At 51.0% G+C, this 19,048-nt stretch overlaps 1 protein-coding gene across 2 annotated transcripts in view; it reads right to left on the bottom strand.

Moving 5' to 3' along the window:
- Window positions 1-13,201, bottom strand: part of LOC102456878 (complement C3) — an 89,641-nt gene extending 76,440 nt beyond the window's left edge. For both annotated transcript variants that reach the window (XM_075902306.1, XM_075902307.1), the window contains exons 1-6: window positions 13,044-13,201; window positions 10,508-10,700; window positions 5,907-6,063; window positions 4,382-4,452; window positions 1,699-1,793; window positions 117-199 (exon numbers count right to left, since the gene is read on the bottom strand). In XM_075902306.1, the coding sequence (XP_075758421.1) occupies window positions 117-199; window positions 1,699-1,793; window positions 4,382-4,452; window positions 5,907-6,063; window positions 10,508-10,700; window positions 13,044-13,114 (670 nt within the window). In that variant the 5' untranslated portion in view covers window positions 13,115-13,201. The remainder of the gene's footprint in view (window positions 1-116; window positions 200-1,698; window positions 1,794-4,381; window positions 4,453-5,906; window positions 6,064-10,507; window positions 10,701-13,043) is intronic.
- Window positions 13,202-19,048: the final 5,847 nt, after the last annotated feature.

Raw genomic sequence — 19,048 nt, 5'->3', positions numbered from 1 at the left:
CAACTTGTAGCATGGTAAAGCCGCACTGGGTAACATGTCACCTCTACACAGGGTTCAGGAGATTAGCAAGAGGAGAGCGCTGTGGGACAGATGAAGGGCAGCGGTGGGATCCTTACCATACTCTTTAACATCAAACTGCGCACTGAAGGTCTGCTGAGGGGAGTCTTTGTAGCTCGCCACAATCTTCCACGTCCCCAAACTAGAGGGGAAAGTGAAAAGACAAAGGGTTGAACTTAACATACTTTGCTATGTCTCACTGGCCCTCTTCTGTCTCCAGCACATTTTATTGGCCTCGCTGCTGAACCCAACCCGTGCATTGATTCTAAGAGGTCTTCAGGTCCACAAAAATGACTGTTCGCCTTCTTGGCGTCTGGCAATCTCATGTAGGGTTGCCTAGTCCAAGGGGTATCGTGAGCTCAACAAAACCAGGGTGACAGACGTTGGGTAGGAGGACAAATTCTGACAGGTTCTCCATCCAAAAGGGACTGGACCCCAAAGAGGAAGAACAGCTCATGCTAACAATACTGGAAGGTTCTGAAACCTCACGCCATAAGGCATAAGCCAGTCTCTAATTTGGGATGTTAAATATCGGTTAATTGAATAGTCGAGTAACCTCATGAATTTTTTATCAGTTACTTGACTATTCTGTAGTGCCTAGGGTCTGGGCCAACAGCCAGTGCACTCCCGCCCCACTCCTCAGGAGCCCCCTGCCAGCCCGCACTGCTGCCTCTGTATCGGAAGCAGCAGCATGGGGTGCCAGGAGCAAGCTGGTCCACAAGGGGAGCCAGTTGAAAAACCAGCTCCTCACACAGACCAGCTGCCTGTCACCCTGCATTGCTGCCTCTGATACAGAGGCAGCAGCGCAAGGTGGCAACAGCCCCAGTCCTGCGTGAGGGGGGTCTGAGCTCCCAGACCTGGAACGAGCTGGAACTGAGCCAGGCTGCCTGCTCGCCTGGCTCCTAATACACTTGAAATGCAGCGCTGCTGCGGGGGTAGGTCCCAGATCCAGTGTAAACCAGGACTGAGCTGGGCTGCTGGCCAGCCTGCTACAAAATTTACTGGAGTAGGAGGGGAAATGCATGTTGTCTGTAGCATTAACAGACGAGCTTTTGCTTATCGGTCAATCAACTCCACTATTACATCCCTGCTCTAAATATCAGAGATCAGGACGACACCGTCATGGTAATGTTAGCCCACATCTGCCTGCTGCAAAGGTTCTTATACCATACTGTGCACCGGCATTTCTTAAAGTGTGTTCCAAGGCACACCGGTGTGTGGTGAGGCAGTCGGAGGTGTGCCACAGAGAGAACAGAATTCAAGCCTTTTTTTTCCCTGGGGGCTTTTTTTTTTCCCCTCAACAAAAAAATCCTCGGTGTTCCCCATAAAAAAAATTGTTTGGTGTTCCTCGGTCTTAAAAAGTTTAAGAAACACTGCTGTGCACCATCTGGTGGCGTCACTTTTGGCGACAGAATATTGGACTGGATGGACATTGATTCTGATCCATTCTGGCAATCTCTGTGTCACAAACACTGTGTTACATGGGGACACAGCTGCTTCAGAGCTTATTTACTCCAGCTCTCTGGGGGATGCTTGTAGATGAATTAGCTAATGATTCACATGCATCAATCTTCTGTTTCCCTGCTGGGCCCCTGGAGGTCTTTATTAACTCCACCCACAGCGATGATTAAGGCAACTTACGGGATAATTTCAGGCAAGCGATGGGTCATAGGAAAGATCCCGACTATGAAGGGTGAAATCACAGATTCTCTCCGCACAGTAATGCCCTCAGGTGTCTGGCAAGAGAGATCGGGTTGGAATTTAGAGGGGTCAGAAATCGCTGTGAATTATTTTGTACAACACAAGCCTGTGAGTCCTCTTTGTGGAGTTTCTGATAAAAGATTCTGAGGTTTAACTCAGTGGCCTCTGCTGCTTTGGCTGATGGGTCACAGAGCCCAGCTGGAAAAGATCGGCCAATAACTCGACTTCAGAACTGACAAACTTACTACGCCAAGCACATGTCTTGCAGGGGGTGTTATCTTTCGAAAGCTTGTAACTTATCAAGACTCAGCCATTGCAAGTTTGCTCAGCACCCACCAGCCTCAGCTGTTTGGGGATGGGTTTTGGGGCGAGGACAGAGAGTGGTGCTTAGACGGATGCATGGGGGAGTGGGTGGAGACAGGACAGGAAGAGGCAGGGTCTTAGGGGAGGGGGCAGGGCATGGGTGGGACCGCAGGACAGAGTAGGGGTGGGGAAAAATAAGAGTGACTCTGGTGAGATGTATGTACGGGTAATATTTAAGGGATAATGTGTAACTGAACACTGAAACTGTTTTAAGGCCTTGATGGAATAGTGAGCCACTAGGGTCTAGGTGAAGAACAATTCATGCACCCCTCTTTGTTTAGCACAGGGGTAGGAAACCTCTTTTGGGGTGGGGGCTGCTGCCCCACAGAAAAATCAATTGGGGGCTGCCCACAAAGACAAAAGGGGGGGGGGAAGCGAAACAACCCCTCACTGGCGTGGCCCCTCCCCGCATTCCCCTTGCATTTCAGTGTGTGGTGTGCCCTAGGCGACCAGATTTTGTGTGCTCTATCCCAATGGGAAGGCGGTGGGGGGACTGGAGCCAACACACACACACACCAATGCTGGGGTGGGGAGCCCCAAGCCTCAGGGGCAGGATCCAGGCAAGCCAGGGGCCTTAGGTTCCCCACCCCTGCTTTAGCAGGCAAGGAAATGCCAGGTCCAGTTGTCGAGCCTGGCTCCCTTGTAAGACTATTGATGGGAAACAGACAAGCAAAGACAACAGCAAACAATCTAAGCCGCTTGGCGGTCAAAGGGGAACAGTACAGGAGACGGCGACTTGCCCCGTCTATGAATAACGACCCAGACGGTCCTTCCAGTAGAACAGAGGAGGGGGAAAGACTCTCCCCCATCCTTTCACGGAGAGAAGGGGGGTGTTTGCATGAACTAGGGTTATCCCAGCCTAGGTCCCCCTTACTGAGGTTAGTCTGTGAGGCCCAGGGTGGACTGGGGGATGCCTGGGAAGCATGGGGTGGGGTGGGGCCCCCCTCACTCACTGCAAGCGGCGGGAGCTGCAGGAAGTAGAGTGATACAGCAGCTTGCTCCATCTCCCAGCTGGGTGACTCTGCTTCCTGTGGCTCCCGAGTTGGGGGGCTGACACCTGGTGCCGTCCCATACCAGGTCACCCGGAAATCCCCTGGGCTGTGTCACTCAGGGAAGAGGCTTCAGGGAAGGGGTGCATTGGGGTGGGAGAAGGCAGAGCGGGGCGGGAAGAGCTGGGATGGGAGCTGGGGCAAAGGGGGATTGCCCTGCCCCCTGTCTCCCCGCGACGGCCCTGTCATGAAGTTTCTGGTCCTGGGGCCTGTGAGCTCTGCCACTGGCTGAACATTGGGGAGAGGGACCCCAACTCTGTGAGCTACCAAGAGGAGCAATGAACCCCCAGATGCACTTTTTGGGACTTTGTTTTGCATCATAACTCGCTGCGCCAAGGGATTCTCCTTTCGAGCCACAATTGCCTTCGTTCTCAACTGTTGTATCGGGCTCACACCGGCCGCTTCTTCTGCAGGAGCGGTGGTGGAAAGGGGACCAACCTACGGCAGCACACTCCTCCTTGGGGGGACAGAGGAGCTGGGATTTCTGGGCGCATAGATGCTTGGTCCGCGAGGGTGCCAGGACTGGTGTGCCCATGGGGAAAAAATGAGTGGGTGTCGCTAAGCACCTACGGGCACTGGGTGCCTCTCTTGTTAAGCTGCAAGGCGCAGTGAGGACAGAAGGAGAGTGCTTTTGCGGAAAAGCATCCTGCCAATCTAGACATGTTTTTCCGAAAATGCTTTTCATGGAAAACTTTTCCATGAAAAGCATTTTCGGAAAATCATGCCAGTGTAGACATAGCCAAATAGTTTATTTTGAAATAGTGCCTCTATGCAACAGGGACACATCAAAATTAGTCCGAGGCAGGCTCCCCTAATGTGGTCGTGCCACCTAGATTTAGTACCCTAGGAAGCACGGGGGAGTAATATTTGCATGACCTGGGGGAGGAGCTCTTTTGAAATAGCACCAGTGGAGCGTCCACACAATTACTACTCCGAAATAGCAATTTCGGAAGAGCCGTTATTCCTCGTGGCATGAGGTTTACAGAATCTGGAAGAAGCCACCCGTAATTTCAAAATTTCAAAATAACGGAACTGCTGTGTAGACGCTCGCAAAGTTATTTTGGAATAACGTCTGTTGTCCCACAATAGCGCTGCTGTGTAGACACACCCTGAGAGATTCCCTTCAGTGATGTTGGTTAAAAAGGTCAAGTTTCCAAACCTCAATTCTCTACACATAGACACGGTGACAAAGTGACAGGAAAATGTCTTACTTGAAATTCAACAATCACTGGTTTTGACAATGGTTCCAGATGGTGACCCGCCTCAAAGATTCGATATTTGACTGAAAAACATCAAAAGGCAAATTCCTGGTTAATTGCTCTGGCCAGGCTTTGGACTGGTTTATTTAACATTAAGCAGAGCACAGTGTGAGTTGTTCTGAGTCATTTGATTGAAACATCGGAGACACGGGGGAAGATGACATTAATCGGCAGCGTGTTTAAAACAAACAAAAGGAAGTTCTTCTTCACCACAACTGGTAGAACTCCTTGCTGCAGCCAAAAGTATAACTGGACTCAAAACAGAATGAGCTAATTCCATGGAAGATTGACCATCTTGGCTAATAGCCACTGGACCATGTCGTATGAAGTACCTGACTCTGATCACCGTCAGAGTCGAAGACCGGCCTAGATAGGTCACAGGTCCGACTCAAGGTGGCCAATCTTAGGTTTGTACTTTTGGGATTTGTTTCCATCAGTCCACACGAGCAGCTTCGGATGGCTTTGTGACTACCTGGGTACATGCCACTAGGAGATCAAAAGAATTTATTTCCCACAGGTCACAGTACAGCTACGACATGCCCTGGCTTTGGGGCTACCAACCTAGAATGGGACTGAAAAATAATTTTGAAGTGACAGAGCCCATATCCCAGTCCCATTGAGGTTTAATCTGCACATCTTTTCTGTGGGTGCCTCACAACACTTCTGCACAAGCCTGCTGATGGGGCGAGGGCTCTAATGACAAATTGGGATGCATTGGTGGGAGAATTGCCAGCAGATCCAGAGAAGTGATTATTCCCCTTCATTCGGCTCTGGTGAGGCCACATCTGGAGTATTGTGTCCAGTTCTGGGCCCCCCACTATAGAAAGGATGTGGACGCATTGGAGAGGGTCCAGTGGAGGTTGACCAAAATGATGAGGGGGCTGGAGCACATGACCTATGAGGAGAGGGTGAGGGATTTGGGTTTGTTTAGTCTGCAGAAGAGAAGAGTGAGGGGGGATTTGAGAGCAGCCTTCAATGCCCTGAAGGGAGGTTCCAAAGAGGATGGAGAGAGGCTGTTCTCAGTAGTGACGGATGGCAGAACAAGGAGCAATGGGCTCAAGTTGCAGTGGGGGAGGTCTAGGTTGGATATTAAGAAAACCTATTTTCCTAGGAGGGCGGTGAAGCACTGGGACAGGTTCCCTAGGGAGGGCGTGGAATCTCCATCCCTGAAGGTTTTCAAGACCAGGTGTGACAAATCCCTCGCTGGGATTATTTGACTGGGGTTGGTCCTGCTTTGAACAGGGGATTGGACTCAATGACTCTGTACTAACTATCCTGTGTATTGAAATAGATCTCTGTAAGCGTGCACTGCTTTCCTTTACTATTCTGTGCATAATAAAGTTAACAAGAGTCTATCTGAAGTGTTTTTACTGGCTCCTCTTGTATCCAAAAGCTGAACCACACGACACAACCTGCTTTGGCTCTAAAATGAAGTCGGCACCCCCAGCTACCAAAAGGGGCTAGGAGAAGGCCGTACCTGTAGATCCAGGTGTGTAGATGGTTTTGTCTGTCTGGATGAAGATGTAGCCGCTGTGGAAGGTGAGCAAAATGACCTTCTCCAGAGTGAAATGTGGACTTTGGGCTTGGATCGTCACATACTGTTTTCCATCTTCCTTTATTTTGTTGGTAGGAACCTGCACAAAAATAAGATTATTGAGTGCAAAACTATTGGCTCAGCAGGCCACGAGGCACAATGTATAAAGCGTTGATGCTGGAACAGTGAAACTCAACCATACATAATGTCCGCACTTCCTACAAAGCTCCACGGAAACCTGACATGCCAAGGGTGGGCAATCATTTTCTCAGGGAGGCCACTGAATAAATTTTGGTACATGGTCTTGGACCAGCTCCACCTCCACCCCACCCCTGGAAGGGGTGGGGCCTGGGGTGGAAGGGGCAGGGCAGGGGACTAGCCACCCCCCAGACTTGTCTGGGGCTGGAGGCTTTGAATGAAAAACACAGCAAAGGGCTCACGGCTCCTGGCCCTGCCGCTATCTTGTTGCTTGGCAAGTGCCTGGGATTGCTGCAGCTATTTAAAGGGCTGTTGCTGGGGTATCACCATGAGCCATTTAAATAGGATCTTGTTGCCTGAGCCACCACCTGGAAATTCAGTGGCCCGGACAGGAGGATATAAATAGAAAGCGGCCAGATGCAGTCCAAGGGTCGGATCCGCCCCCCAGGCCACATCTTGCCCAGCCCTGCTATACGCCATAAATTTCTCATAGGCTCAACTTCTGTTGATAAAAGACATGCCAACCCTCTAGCAGGGTGGGTCACCCCGCGACAGGCATAAAAAGAGTTAAAATCGCCCTGGGGGGACGGCTGTAGCTAGGGCGTCAATTACAAGAGGCCTTGCAGCAGCCAATCAGAGCCCAGGAGGGCTGTATAAAAGAGATGGCTGGCGAAGCTGAGCATGCGGAAGGACCTAGCTGCCGGCTAGTCAGGGTGCCATGGACAGAGCAGAGCTGGGGAAAGGCAGGGGGGGCTCCAGACTGAGTAGCCCCAGGCCGGGGCCCAGCCACCGTGGCCTGAGGGATACTAGAGCTGCAGAGAGGCAGCCAGGGTAGGCAAAGGCAGCAGGTCCACCCCCCTTGCCTCTGGTGAGTAGGGTTGCCAGGTGTCCGGTATTGACCCAGATAGTCCGGTATTTTCACCTCCTGTCCCATAAAAAAAAAATCAGAAAATACCAGACACTTGAAATGTCCGGTATTTTCTGATTTTTTTTCCAAGCCAGGAGGCAAAAATACTGGACACCTGGCAACCCTACAACACACTCAGCAACTGGGCCCAGCCCCCGGACTGCCCCCCACCCCAGGACCCCCGTTTATCTGGTTCCGCAGGGAAACTGCATTCAGTCTCTATCAAGAAAACAAAATGGCCGCAGCAAAAAGCCTAAAGAACTGAAGCAAGGGGAAGCAATGCCTTCCCTGGGCCTTAGTGCTCAACCGCTCCCCTCTTGCTATCCCTATTCTGACTCTGCACGCCCTTAAAGCTGTTTTAATGCTGTTTTTTTTTTTTTTTGCTTAACTCTTGAGGTCCTTTTTTTTTTCTCAACAACTTTGGTCTCCCCCTTTTTTCCCCAATAGAATTTTTTCCATGGTCAGGGGGAGTTGTTTGGTATTTTTGGTTACACCATCTGGCAACCCTACTGGTGAGTGGCCATGTCAGACGGCAGTTTGCCCCTGAGGTAATGGGGCTACATGACGACGGGCAATAGGGTCACTGAGGCAGCTCGAGAACTGGCGAAGAGGTGGCATTTCCATTCCTTGCGAAATGCCACCATTTTGAAAGTCCTGTGGGGAACGCTGAGGCAAATTGAAACATTCTATGGACAAAAGCAGAATCCATGTTCTTCCTCATCTTGACTTTTCATTTGGCCGCTCTCTCTATAACCTAATGATCAGTTAAATGCCTTCCAAACCGCTACTTTATTTCTAAATGAAAAATCCAAACCTTCTATTCCAATAAGGCCAAAAAGGTCCATTTCAATTTTAAAAAAAAGAATCAAAACAGGCCATGTTCCTGTGGAAAATATCTAGCTTAATGAAACAGCATGTTCCAAGGAAGCCCTCTTCATCTGGAAATATTCCCACTAGCTCTAGCCACCACCTTAACGGGGCTGCGTTCATCTGGAACCTCATGGTCCGGGACTTATTTACTCAGACAACACCGTCAGCAGGCATGGAAATACACCCTGGGCCAGACCCTCAATGGGCGTAAAGCAAAGGAGCTGGGTTGATTATGCTGATTTACCTCGGCCAGGGATCTGGTGCTTGACTGGGGGAGGCAGACCTTGATTTTTATAAAAGTTCATAATACAATTTTTTTTTAGTCACACTTCCACCCGAAAACAACGACCTGCTTTAGCCACGATTGTCCCCTAAATCCATGAGCACAGGAGTAGCTCAGGGAAGAGATCAGCAGCTCTCTCCTGGACTCTTTATGTCGGGTATCTGGCCACGGAGGATTCCCTCAGGCCCCTAGGGTTGCCAGGTTTCCAATATTCACCCGGACAGTCCGGGATTTTCGGTTCCTGTCCGGTAAAAAATGTCCAATATTTTCTGAATTTTTCCCCAGCCAGGAGGCAAAAGTGCCGGGCACCTGGCAACCCTAGAAATATTCAGCGCCAGCACCCACGCCCCCCCAACCCCCATGCTTACCTGGCTCCCCAAGGCTGCCGGCACAAAATGTCTGCCTGCCAAAAGACCTAGGGGAAGCAATGCTTTCCTCAGGGTCTTAGTGCTCAACCCCGGAGCATGCTATTTTATTTTTTGGCTTAAGTTCTTGGAGTCCTTTTTTTTTGCTCAACAACTTTTGGTCTTCCCTCCTTTTTTTTCCCCCTTCAACAGAATGTTTTTTTGGGGGGGTGGTTGGTATTTTCGTTTCAACCATCTGGCAACCCTACCAAGCACTGAGGGAATAAAGTTGCTTTCTGGGGATCCCTTGGTGACCGCTGGCATAGGAACCACGCTGGGTGTGGGGATGGAGTGGGACAGAAGGGGCCGAGCTGGGGCAAGGCCTCTGCCGAGATTCCAGGCAGGTAGCCCTTGCCGGTTGCTGTAATTTAGACAGGCCTCTGGGGCTGGCCACATAAACTGGATGCCCCGGAGTGACCCAGCATAAGAAGGGTGCAAAGGTGATGTGGGACGTCCTTGCCCAGGCCCCTTCTTCCACCACAAATCACCAGCAGACCCTCTCTTGTGCAAACCCCCGTGTCTTTGCACTGCTTGTGCCAACTTCCCACCGCCTTCTATTGACAGAGCTGGGGTTTTCCCAGCAGCTAACTCAGCCGGTCCAAGGCAGCACGCTGTGTCTGGCTGAGCCGCGTGGCTCCCGGGCAGGGCAGCCAGTGAGCGGCTGGATGGTCGGGGCCGGGAGCCGGGCAGCGCGGGGCTCAAGGCAACCTTGCCCAAAGGCTGGGCTTGCGCACACTCAGCCACTCTCTGGCTCCTATCATGCCCCACCCTGGCCTACAGCAGGCCTGCACAATTCGGAAAGCGGTGAGGGCCATATTTCTCCAAAGAAAACAGCTGCGGGCCGCAAGGGTTGGTTTTGCGGGGGAGGGGGAGAGGTGCTCGGGGGAGCCCCCACCCCCCTCTCCCTCTCCCCACCCCGGGCCCCTTTCGCGCTGAGGAGCAGAGGTGGGGAGGGGGGCGCTGCTTCTGCTCCCTCCCTCCCCCCAGCCCATGGGAGCATTTTTTTTAAGTGGTCCAGCCTTCAACCCCCCCCTTTCATGGAGCACGGTAGGCCCCTCCCCCTGCCCGGCCTCACCTGCCAGCGCCAGGATCTGGGCCTCGTGCAGCAGCAGGTGCCTGGAAGCGGCACCTCAACTGAGCGCGCCTTAGGCGCGGGGTCCGGAGCAATCCAACGCCGAGCGGAGGCAAGCCCAGATGGGCAGGTGCGCGGCGCGGTGCGAGCCCGGCCCCAGTGCGCTCCCAGCCTGTACGCCCCCCACAGCAGGCAGGGGAGACCCGGGGTCGGGGAGTCCCATCCACACGGCAGCACAGCAGACACGTGCCGCATGGCGGAATGACTCTGGGTGATGGGGTGTTTTAGCGCCCCCCCATAGGTTGGCACCCCAGGCAGCTGCCCGGCTAGCCTGCCCTTTAATCCGGCCCTGGTCATGGGCCACATGCAGCCCACGGGCCGTATGTTGTGCAGGCCTGGCCTACAGGAATAAGGATGAGAGCAGGATTTGAACCAACTGGCTAAGTGATTTCTTTTCTCCCCTCTTTCGATGGAAATTACCCCCAAACTTCAGTGTGGCTCATGACTGCTCTGAGTTTCTCACAATCGTCAATATTTCTAGCTCCTCCAATCAGGCCATTGGGGGCAAATCTCGGCTTTCTTCTTTTAAAACAAAGACGTTCTCATAGTTGCAGAGAAAGACTGGAAAATATGGCCTGAGAGCCCCCAAAAGGCCCGGAAACCAGAAACAAAAGGAGGGGTGGGTGCGGACAGGGTGATTTTTAAGTCACCCTTGTGACTTTGCGATGCCTGATGTATGAGGTTTGAATACTGGGGGTTAGCACCGTTGACACCTATCTTGCGATTTGCGTGGTTGGATTTTTTACCCACCTTTATGATGGCTGTGCCCATCATCCCATTTTCAGCGGTTAGATTGATTTTGTTCTGGTGTAAAATGTGGCGCTTGTGTGGGAAGTCCTGGACCATGATGTCCACCTTGGTTTCAGTGGTGAGGCCATGAGCTTCCACCACAATCTTCTCTTCGCTCTCCAACCGCAGGACACTTGGGGTGATCAGGGTGTATCTAGGACAGTTATTCATTGGCTACATTTTTAACTCTAGCTGAGGCACCTGCTTCCCCCAGCCTGCCACTTGCCCCTTCATCACCGATCAGCACCTCCCCCTCCTGCCCAACTCATAGACTCATAGACTTTAAGGTCTGAAGGGACCATTATGATCATCTAGTCTGACCCCCTGTACAATGCAGGCCACAGAATCTCACCCACCCTCTCCTAGAATAATCCTCTCACCAAATCTCAGATATTGAAACAAGGTGTACCGGTAGTTCGGAATAGGAATCCTAGTCCAAACTACCTAGTTCGAGCCCCGTGTAGCCGCGCTGCATGGGGTTCGAACAAGCGGGGTTTAAAAAATGGCGGCTCCCCGCTTATGCAAATGAAGCCCGGGAAATTCAAATCCTGGGCTTCATTTGCAAGTGCAGTATGCCTACATTACCCTCCTATTGCGAACTAGGAGGGTAGTGTAGACATACCCAGGGTGATTAAACACTGGAAGAAGTTGCCTAGGGAGGTTGTGGAATCTCAGACACTGGAGATATTTAAGAGTAGGTTAGACAGACATCTAGCAGGGATGATCTAGAATGGTGCTTGGTCCTGCCATGAGGGCAGGGGCCTGGACTTGATGATCTCTCGCGGTCCCTTCCAATTCTAGTCTCCTACAATTCTATATAGCAGTGAGACACGGCAACATTCCAAGAAAGAGATGCAAAAGTTGGATGCATTTAATCACGCATGTCTGAAAAGAATATTGAGAATAACATACAGAGGTAGGAATATGAATGAAGAAGTTAGAAAGATTACTAGACAAGACATCCGCTCATAAATAATCTACAAAAGAAGACATCAGTGTCTGGGGCATGTGCTAGGAATGGGGGGAAAAGTTCACTGACGTAAGCCAGTTCTGAAGGAATGATTCCCTCCCAGCTAGCTGGAAGAGGGGGGAGAGACTCTGGGGGTGCCTATGTAAGTACATTTTGAGCCTGCTTTTCAGCTCCTGCGGACCCCAAATACTGCCATTCATTGGAAACCAGAACAGGCAAGAAGAACAAGACGACAACCGTGAGTAAGGTGGAAGCGGACTGTTCCGATAACATCAAACATCTCAACAGGAAATGGGAAGATTAGGAGCGAAGGGCAGTTGACGGGAAAGGATGGCAAACAGAGGCAGCCCAATACGCAGCAAAACACAGGCGGGACAAACATAAGAACATAAGAATGGCCGTACTGGGACAGACCAAAGGTCCATCTAGCCCAGTATCCTGTCTGCCGACAGTGGCCAACACCAGGTGCCCCAGAGGGGGTGGACTGAAGACGATGATCAAGCGATTTGACTCGTGCCATCCGTCTCCAGCCTCTGACAAACAAAGGCCAGGGACACCATTCCTACCCCCTGGCTAATAGCCTTTTATGGACCTAACCTCCATGAATTTATCTAGCTTCTCTTTAAACTCTGTTATAGTTCTAGCCTTCACAGCCTTCTCTGGCAAGGAGTTCCACAGGTTGACTACGCGCTGTGTGAAGAAGAACTTTCGCTTATTAGTTTTAAACCTGCTACCCATTAATTTCATTGGGTGTCCTAGTCCTAATTTTATGGGAACTAATGAAGAACTTTTCTTTATTCACCCTCTCCACACCACTCATGATTTTATAGACCTCTATCATATCCCCCCTTAGTCTCCTCTTTTCCAAACTGAAAAGTCCCAGTCGCTTTAGTCTCCCCTTCTGTTCCAAACCTCTGATCATTTTAGATGCCCTTTTGTGAACCCTTTCCAAGGCCAAAATATCTTCTTTGAGGTGAGGAGACCACATCTGTACACAGTATTCAAGATGTGGGCGTACCATAGTTTTATACAGGGACAGTAAGATATTCTGTTTCTCAAAGGTCTCAGATAAGTTAGAGCAGAATTCTGCCCAATGGGAGTGTTGTCTTAGCCTAGCGGTTCCCAATAGGGATCCATTTTGACAATTCAGGAAGACTTGGTGACCCAAGGCAATTCAAAAATGGGGGAGGAGGGAGAGCAGAGACACCTGGAGAGACACTTGGCGACCCTTTTGAAATGTAATGGTGACCCATAGGTCGGGAAACCCTGTCTTAGCCTTAGTGTATAGAAATGTAACCCTAGTGTTCCACTTTTCAGGTTAAAAAGTTTCTACAGTCCTGAAACCATTTTAGAATGGACATGGGTGGCAAAGATCAGAGGAAATGAGAAAGAGAGTTTCGGAAACGGGCTCCCATGTCCTACAGAGTCTCCACAAGGGAAGAAAAATGAAGGGGAGGCTCCACTCTAAGCATCTAACAAACCCTAGGCTCGTATCCTCATCTGGTCATAATCACAGAAGGTACTTACAGCTGGCCGCAAGAAACAGCTGGGAGACAGAACCCGAACACCACCACTAGGTAGAGAGCAGATCCCTCCATGGTGAAGAGGGTTGCAGTGGCAGTTCCCACTGGGTTATTTATATTCAGAGTCCAATGTAAACAAAGACTTTCTGTAACCCACTGAGCAGTTATTTCATTTGGGGAAGAGCCAAGCCAGCTTTGCATTTTTAGTAGAATGAACTGGAAGGGATATTTGGTCTCTCTGTTGCTATTTGCTCTGTTATTTACTCTGTCTAGTGCCAGCCTAGAATGGGCAGAGCTTAAATCTAATGTTGGGGAAATGGATCAAAACACATCGTGTTCAGTTCTCCATAGGGAACCAAGAACCAGGACTGGTGTGGAAAAAGTGAATAAGGAAAAGTTATTTACCTGTTCCCACAATATAAGAACTAGGAGTATGTCTACACTACCCCGCTAGTTCGAACTAGCGGGGTAATGTAGGCATACTGCAATTGCAAATGAAGCCCGGGATTTGAATTTCCCGGGCTTCATTTGCATAAGCGGGGCGCCGCCATTTTTAAATCCCCTCTCGTTCGAACCCCGTGCCGCGCGGCTACACGCGGCACAAACTAGGTAGTTCGGACTAGGCTTCCTAGTTCGAACTACCGTTACTCCTCATTCCACGAGGAGTAACGGTAGTTCGAACTAGGAAGCCTAGTTCGAACTACCTAGTTCGTGCCGCGTGTAGCCGCGCGGCACGGGGTTCGAACGAGCGGGGATTTAAAAAAGGCGGCGCCCCGCTTATGCAAATGAAGCCCGGGAAATTCAAATCCCAGGCTTCATTTGCAATTGTGGTATGCCTACATTACCCCGCTAGTTCGAACTAGCGGGGTAGTGTAGACATACCCTAGGGGTGTGTCTAGACTACATGGCTCTGTCGACAGAGCCATATAGATTTGTTTACTGGGCATAGGGAAATGAAGCCGCTTCATTTAAATTTAAATGGCTGCCGTGCTGTGCCGATCAGCTGTTTGTCGGCTCAGCGCGCTAATCTGGACACTCCGCGGTCGACATCAAAGGCATTTGTCAACCTCCCCAGTATGCCTCGTGGGATGAGGTTTACCGAGGAGGTTGACAAATGCCTTTGATATCAACTGCAGAGCGTCCAGACTAGTGCGCTGAGCCGACAAACAGCTGATCGGCACAGTGCGGCAGCCATTTAAATTTAAATGAAGCAGCAATTATTTAAATCGCCGCTTCATTTCCCTATGCTGAGTAGCCTAATCTACATGCCTCTGTCGCCAGAGGCATGTAGTCTAGACATACCCTAGGAGTCCCCAAATGAAATGAATAGGCAACAGGTTTAGAACAAACAAAAGGAAGATTTTTGTCACTCAGCGCACGGTCAACCTGGGGAACTCCTTGCCAGAGGATGTTGTGAAGACCAGGACTTTAACAGGGTTCAAAAAAAAGAGCTAGATAGATTCATGAAGGTTAGGTTCATCAGTGGCTATTAGCCAGGATGGGTAGGAATGGTGTCCCTAGCCTCTGTTTGTCCGGAAATGGATGACAGGAGAGGGATCACGTGAGGATTCCCTGTTGTGTTCTTTCTCTGTGGGGCACCTGGTATTGGCCACTGTCGGCAGACAGGACACTGGGCTAGATGGACCTTTGATCTGACCCAGTATGGCCGTTCCTATGTTCTTACATTTAACCAGGCGGTTACACTGGCAAAGACACCCCAGGGCTTCTCGCTCCTGCTAGGCCAGCTCCCTGGTCTCCCCTGGCACAGAGCTGAGATTCCTGCCCCCTCTGAGGACCAGAACAGACATTGAAACTCTTCAGGTCCAAGGAAAATGCAGTTTGGGGCCCAGCTTCATGAGATATCACTCCCCAAATGGGATCAGAACCCCATATGAATTTTTCGGGTAAGCCCCCTTTAATAGTTAGGGTTGCTAGGGTTGTCAGTATTGGCTGAGGCAGTCTGGTATTTGCGGCTTCTGTCTGGTAAAAAAACCCAAAATGAACAGAAGCTCAACCAAATTTTTCCTGCCATGTTTGGTATTTGTTGTAAAACTATCTGGCAACCATATTCACAATGAAAGGAGGAATGTGCACACTGATTTCCCCCTTCTACCCCACTCCGGCCCCAATTATTTACACTGGGCTTGATAGTAAATATGAGTGATTTTATTAAGTACAAGCTGTAGGATTTAAGTGGTTGCAAGTGAAGACAGGCTGAGCAGAGTAGATTACAAAGTAAAATTAACCAATTCTTACCCTAAAACCTCAGTACAAACTTACTACAAACTCACCCTAAAACTCTTCTTGATCCAGCCATGCCTTCAAAATCAGGGAAGTCTCTTTTTCTCTGGGGTCTTTAGGTATCCTCCAGGTGTGCCACACCAGCCAAAGACAGACACTCCTAAGCTTCCCATTGTTTGATAGAGACCACTTTTACATGGGAAGTTACCTGGCCAGTCCTTACCTGTTAGGGAGGTCACATGACTTCCTAGGACCAACCACTGTTCAGAGTTAAAGGACACAAGGGGCTGTTTACATAGGATTGGCCAGACACTGAGACATTCCCAGCATTGGAAACACCCTTGATGACTTTCCTTTGCACATTTAAAACCCATAGACCATTCCATACCCCCATACCATCCACACACAAGAATGATCCATTCACCAAAATCAGATATCCAGACCCAGCAGATTAAGACATTAAGATTGACAGGTTCCATGAGGCAATTTGTCCCAAGAATCTTTGAGTTATGCATATTCATGTCCATGAGTCCATTTCATATAGCATGGGATGGGGGGGAGGGGGCAGTCCATCACAAAGACTTCTCCCAAGATCTGCCTCTAATTCCTCCAGAATGGTTGCTCCTTCTTGGCAGACAGGTTTTGTCTGTCTGTTGAGTCAGAAGTTGGAGCCTCCCAAAATGGAGCTCTAGGGCAGATAAATCTTGAGCTAACAGGATTGTTCTGGAAACAGAGACACCTTGTTGCCGGCGGGAGGGGGGGGGCAGAAGGAGGGAGGGGAGGGAGACACCAGGGTTTAAAATTGATCTCATGGATTAGCTGAGCAAAAGCATTTTCATGTGAGCTTCTTTTCCCACCACGAGAACAGGATGCAAATCCAGCACATAAGAACACAAGAACTGTCATACAGGGTTGGACCAATGGTCCATCATAGAATCATAGAACAATAAAACCAGAAGAGATCTTGAGAGGTCATCAAGTCCAGTCTCCTGCCCTCCTGGCAGGACCAAGCATTGTCTAGATCATCACTGATTGATGTTTATCCAACCCGCTCTTAATTATCTCCTGTGATGGAGATTCCACAACCTCCCTAGGCAATTTATTTCAGTGTTTACCCCCTCCCTCCGACCATTAGGAAGTTTTTCCTAATATCCAATACCTCTCTTCCTGCAACTTAAGTCCATTGTTTCTTATCCTATCGTCAGAAGCCAAGCAGAACAATTTTTCTCCCTCATCCTTGTAACACCTTTTTAGATACTTGAAAACTATTATTATGTCCCCTTTCTGTCTTCTCTTTTCTAAACTAAACAAGCTCAGTTCTTTCAGCCTTCCCTCATAGGTCATGTTTTCTAGACCTATAATCATTCTTGTTGCTCTTTTCTGGACCTTTTCCAATTTTTCCACATCTTTCTTGAAAAGTGGTGCCCAGAAGTGGATACAATACTCCAACTGAGCCTAATCAGTGCAGAGTAGAGCGGAAGAATGACAATACTCCTGTTAATGCATCCCAGAATCGTGTTTGATTTTTTTGCAACTGTGTCTAGTGCCTAGTGTCCTGTCTTTCAATAGTGGCCAATGCCAAATAATTGAGAGGAAGTGGATAAAGCAGGGCAATTTATTGAGTGATCATGCAGACCTGGCTTCTGGCAGTCAGAGATTTAGAGAAATCCAGAGAGTAGAGTTACATCCTTGATCATCCTGGCTACTAGCCATTCATGGATCTGTTCTCCATGAAATTATCTAGCTCTTTTTTTAAAACCTTGTTATAGTCTTGACCTTCACAACATCCTCTGGCAAGGAGTTCCACAGGTTGACTGTACATTGTGTGAAAAAATCTGACTTTATTTTTCTACTAGCTGGACTTAGCTGGCCTTGCTCAGGAAATTGGAGGAACAAAATTTAGAAAATTTAGGAAGGGAGGGGACCCTGAGCCAGGGGACCCCCAGAGCCACAGACCCTGGGGGCTGATGACTCCTGGCCCACACCTGGCCCTCTGAGAGCAGCAGGACCCTCCTCCCCCCAGGACTGAGCAGTCAGCCCCCAGGAGAACAGTACAATCATGTGGCCAGTAGCAAGGGGACTTCTCTTTGCAAGGTTGGCTCAGGGATCCACCTGCCCTGCCTTGGAGAGCAAAAGCTCAGAGCTCACATCTAACCCTGATGGCTGGAACCAGACCCCGAAGAGCCCCACTCACAGTACGAACAGCAGCCGGCTGGCTTCACAGCGGTGTAATGCATCAAGGGTTTAACTTGGCCCCTCCGCCCTGCGCTGCTGCAGGCACACGGATTCCTTCTGCTCCGATAAGCCCAGCAAGCTGAGCAGAAAGGCTGGCCGGCTTTGGGTTTGGTTTCTGGAGGGAGGAGGGTTGCAGGGGGGGAGCGACCCCGGGTGGAGGAGAGGTTACATGCAGGAAGGGCGCACCAGCTCGCACCTGGGGCTGCAGGTTCTGCAGGGGGGCAGGGCGGGAGCCCGAGCCATGCACATGGGTGTGGGGGCACTGCGTGCTGGCGGGGGTGGGGGAAGAGGGTCGGTTATGTAACCTCACGGGTAGGAGGGTGCGAGTCCTGGGAAGCTACATGCAGGAGGGGTGCCTCAGCTCGCGCCCAGGGCTGCAGGTGCCGGGGGGGGGGGCTGGGCGGGACCCCAATCGGGTCCAAAAGTACCTTAAAACCTTCTCCTGGAGGAAAGGTTACCCCACGCAATGTTGGGTTGCAGTAGCTCTTACAGTGCCCAAAGTATTAGCGCACAAACGTGCAAACATTCTCCTTTCGATATTCGATAGGGCGGCACCTGGACAGATGTGCGGGAAGAAAATCAGATTCTCTGTCTGTGTGGGGCACAGGGTGGCAGTTAGGGAGGTGGTGGGGGAGGGGTGGGGAGGAGCGGGGGGGGCTGTCTGTGTGGGGCACAGGATGGTAGTTAGGGAGGTGGTGGGGGAGGGGTGGGAAGGAGCGGGGGGCTGTCTGTGTGGGGCACAGGGTGGCAGTTAGGGAGGTGGCGGGGGAGGGGTGGGGAGGAGCGGGGGGGCTGTCTGTGTGGGGCACTGGGTGGCAGTTAGGGAGGTGGTGGGGGAGGGGTGGGGAGGAGCGGGGGGCTGTCTGTGTGGGGCACAGGGTGGCAGTTAGGGAGGTGGCGGGGGAGAGGTGGGGAGGAGCGGGGGGGCTGTCTGTGTGGGGCACAGGGTGGCAGTTAGGGAGGTGGCAGGGGAGGGGTGGGGAGGAGCGGGGGGGCTGTCTGTGTGGGGCACAGGGTGGCAGTTAGGGACGTGGCGGGGGAGGGGTGGGGAGGAGCGGGGGGGGCTGTCTGTGTGGGGCACAGGGTGGCAGTTAGGGAGGTGGCGGGGGAGGGGTGGGGAGGAGCGGGGGGGCTGTCTGTGTGGGGCACAGGGTGGCAGTTAGGGAGGTGGCAGGGGAGGGGTGGGGAGGAGCGGGGGGGGCTGTCTGTGTGGGGTACAGGGTGGCAGTTAGGGAGGTGATGGGGGGGGATTAGATGTTTCCACAGAAACCTTCCCCGCACCACATTGGTGCAGGGTAACAGCGAACTTTGACCTCATCATTTTGCATGTAGTTGGGACTGTGTTTTCCAATGGGCATTACTCTCCCATTTCTCCGCATCTTTCTTGAAATGTGGGGCCCAGAACTGGATCCAATACTCCAATTGAAGGCTAATCAGTGCACAGTCGAGCGAAGGATGACGTCTCGTGTCTAGCTCACAACGCTCCTCGTAATGAATCCCAGAATCACGTTTGCTTTTTTGGCAACAGTGTCG

This window comes from Pelodiscus sinensis, chromosome 19 (assembly GCF_049634645.1).
Source record: "Pelodiscus sinensis isolate JC-2024 chromosome 19, ASM4963464v1, whole genome shotgun sequence".
NCBI classification, from domain to species: domain Eukaryota; kingdom Metazoa; phylum Chordata; order Testudines; family Trionychidae; genus Pelodiscus; species Pelodiscus sinensis.
This window is presented reverse-complemented; position numbering and strand designations above follow the sequence as displayed.